The 1,858-nt window shown below is 43.1% G+C and overlaps 1 protein-coding gene across 1 annotated transcript; it reads left to right on the top strand.

The window, feature by feature from the left end:
- The first annotated feature begins 892 nt into the window (after positions 1–892).
- On the top strand, positions 893–1,642 carry LOC143670830 (uncharacterized). The gene is made up of 2 exons (XM_077145829.1): positions 893–1,138; positions 1,287–1,642. The coding sequence occupies exons 1-2, from the start codon at positions 1,001–1,003 to the stop codon at positions 1,506–1,508; spliced, it is 360 nt and encodes a 119-aa protein (XP_077001944.1). The 5' UTR covers positions 893–1,000; the 3' UTR covers positions 1,509–1,642.
- Positions 1,643–1,858: the final 216 nt, after the last annotated feature.

The raw sequence follows: 1,858 nt of genomic DNA, 5'->3' as shown, positions 1-1,858 counted from the left end.
TTTCATATCTTCTAGTGCTATGTTAAATTTTACTGTTTTAATGCAGTTTTCCAGTTATTCATTGATAATATATAAAAATATATTTGGTTTTTATATATTGATCTTACATCCTACAACCTTGCTAAAACTCAACTATTCATTCTAAAAGGGTTTGTTTTCATCAGTGAATTTTCTGCATATACTGTCATGTGGTCTGTGAATAAAGACAGTTTTACTTCTTCCTTTCCAGTCTTAATGGTTTTTTTCCCCTTGATGCCCTGGAACGAACTTCCAGTACAATGTTGAATACCCTTCACCCTGAGTGATAGTTGTAGTATCCTGCATGTAAACACAGATCACCATTTCCAGGGACTTTAATGTGAGACCCTACCCCTCTTTTCCCTCTTTTTCCTACATTAGTAAAACCCAAGTCTAGGTTCTACAATAACAGAGATGAACATGACTCCCCAGATTTTAAACAAAACTAAGAGACCCAGTTTATCAAGTCTATCCAATGAAGTCTTGAGAACAAAAACTTAAGAGGCAGGCAGTGGTGGCTCAGTGGCAGAATTCTTGCCTGCTGTGTTGGAGACCTGGGTTTGATTCCTGGTACCTGCCCATGTCAAAAAAAAAACCTTGAGGAGAAAAGAACTATGTGGATGTTGCGAAAAAGAAGGTAATGGGAAAATTGACTGGGAGTAGCCAAGAAGTGAATGGTCTTCAGGGTCAATAAAGGAATTCACATCTCCACCAAGATTTAAATATGGCCTCTTAACCCCACCCACCCACCCTGCTTTCTCCAACCAGAGCATCTTGTTTCTCCCCAGCAACCACCCTTCCTACCTGTGGAAGTATCAGGAGTAGTGCTTTGTGATGTCTAAGCCATCCCGGGACTACCATTGGCCAGCCGGGGTGCCTTGCTGACCAAATAAAACTCAAGGGTGTGGCTTTTCATTTTCTTGGGAAGGGGCAAATATAAGAAGAGGAGGAGACCTGGGCTACATCACTGCTTGGTTTCAACATGGAAGAGGTGACTAGCAAACCAGAAAATTCTAACATAGTCATGGAACAACCAACCCCAAGCATGCAACCAGCCCCAAGCACCAAACAAGAGGAGATGGAGACCTCCTGTGAACCAAAGTATAGAAACAGTAACAAGGTCAGATGATCCTACACACTGTTTTCCCCCAAAACTTCTACCCTGCCCTTGTCTGGAACACATCTTTTCCTCAGCCCCTTCCCCCTATAGCCCAGATTCTCTTTTTTCAAACTAGTGCACTTCTGAACTCACCCTTTTTCTTTACTAGGTGCTAAAGATATCCATGAGGGTAAAAGTGGCCTTTCAAAGGAATTCAAGAAAAAAATCTTCTCTAGTAACTACCACCTCTTCTAAAAAGCCTAAGAGAACAAGAAGGCCCATACTATTTGGGCATTATCACAGACTGAATGAGAAACTGAATCAGTCAGACCGGGACCAAGAGACACTGGAGAACTCTACCACTTCCAGTAACAAACTGTGCATCAAGTAACAGAATAAACAGATACCGGACCTCAGAAATAAGTGCTGCATCTCTAGAGGCCTGGCTGCTGATTATTAGCCAACCCTGTAGAGACCAAATCTTACACGAACAGTGATGGTTAAGAAATTCAAGTTGTGAAAAGCCCTCCTCTCCAAATGTGTGTATGTCATTGTCGGTTCTCTGACAGTGGGAAGGGAGGGAAGCAAGCAGAGGGGCAGCTGTGTGAAGAGGGAGGAAGATGGGCTTCTGCAGGATTGAGGGCCAGACAGGCAGGTCCACAGATAGCCAGACCTTGGGGGCGAGAGCTGAGTGAGGACTGGACACAGAAGACACATTTCTCTCAACATCTTGATTTTGAG

This window comes from Tamandua tetradactyla, chromosome X, assembly GCF_023851605.1.
Source record: "Tamandua tetradactyla isolate mTamTet1 chromosome X, mTamTet1.pri, whole genome shotgun sequence".
NCBI classification, from domain to species: Eukaryota; Metazoa; Chordata; class Mammalia; order Pilosa; family Myrmecophagidae; genus Tamandua; species Tamandua tetradactyla.
This window is presented reverse-complemented; position numbering and strand designations above follow the sequence as displayed.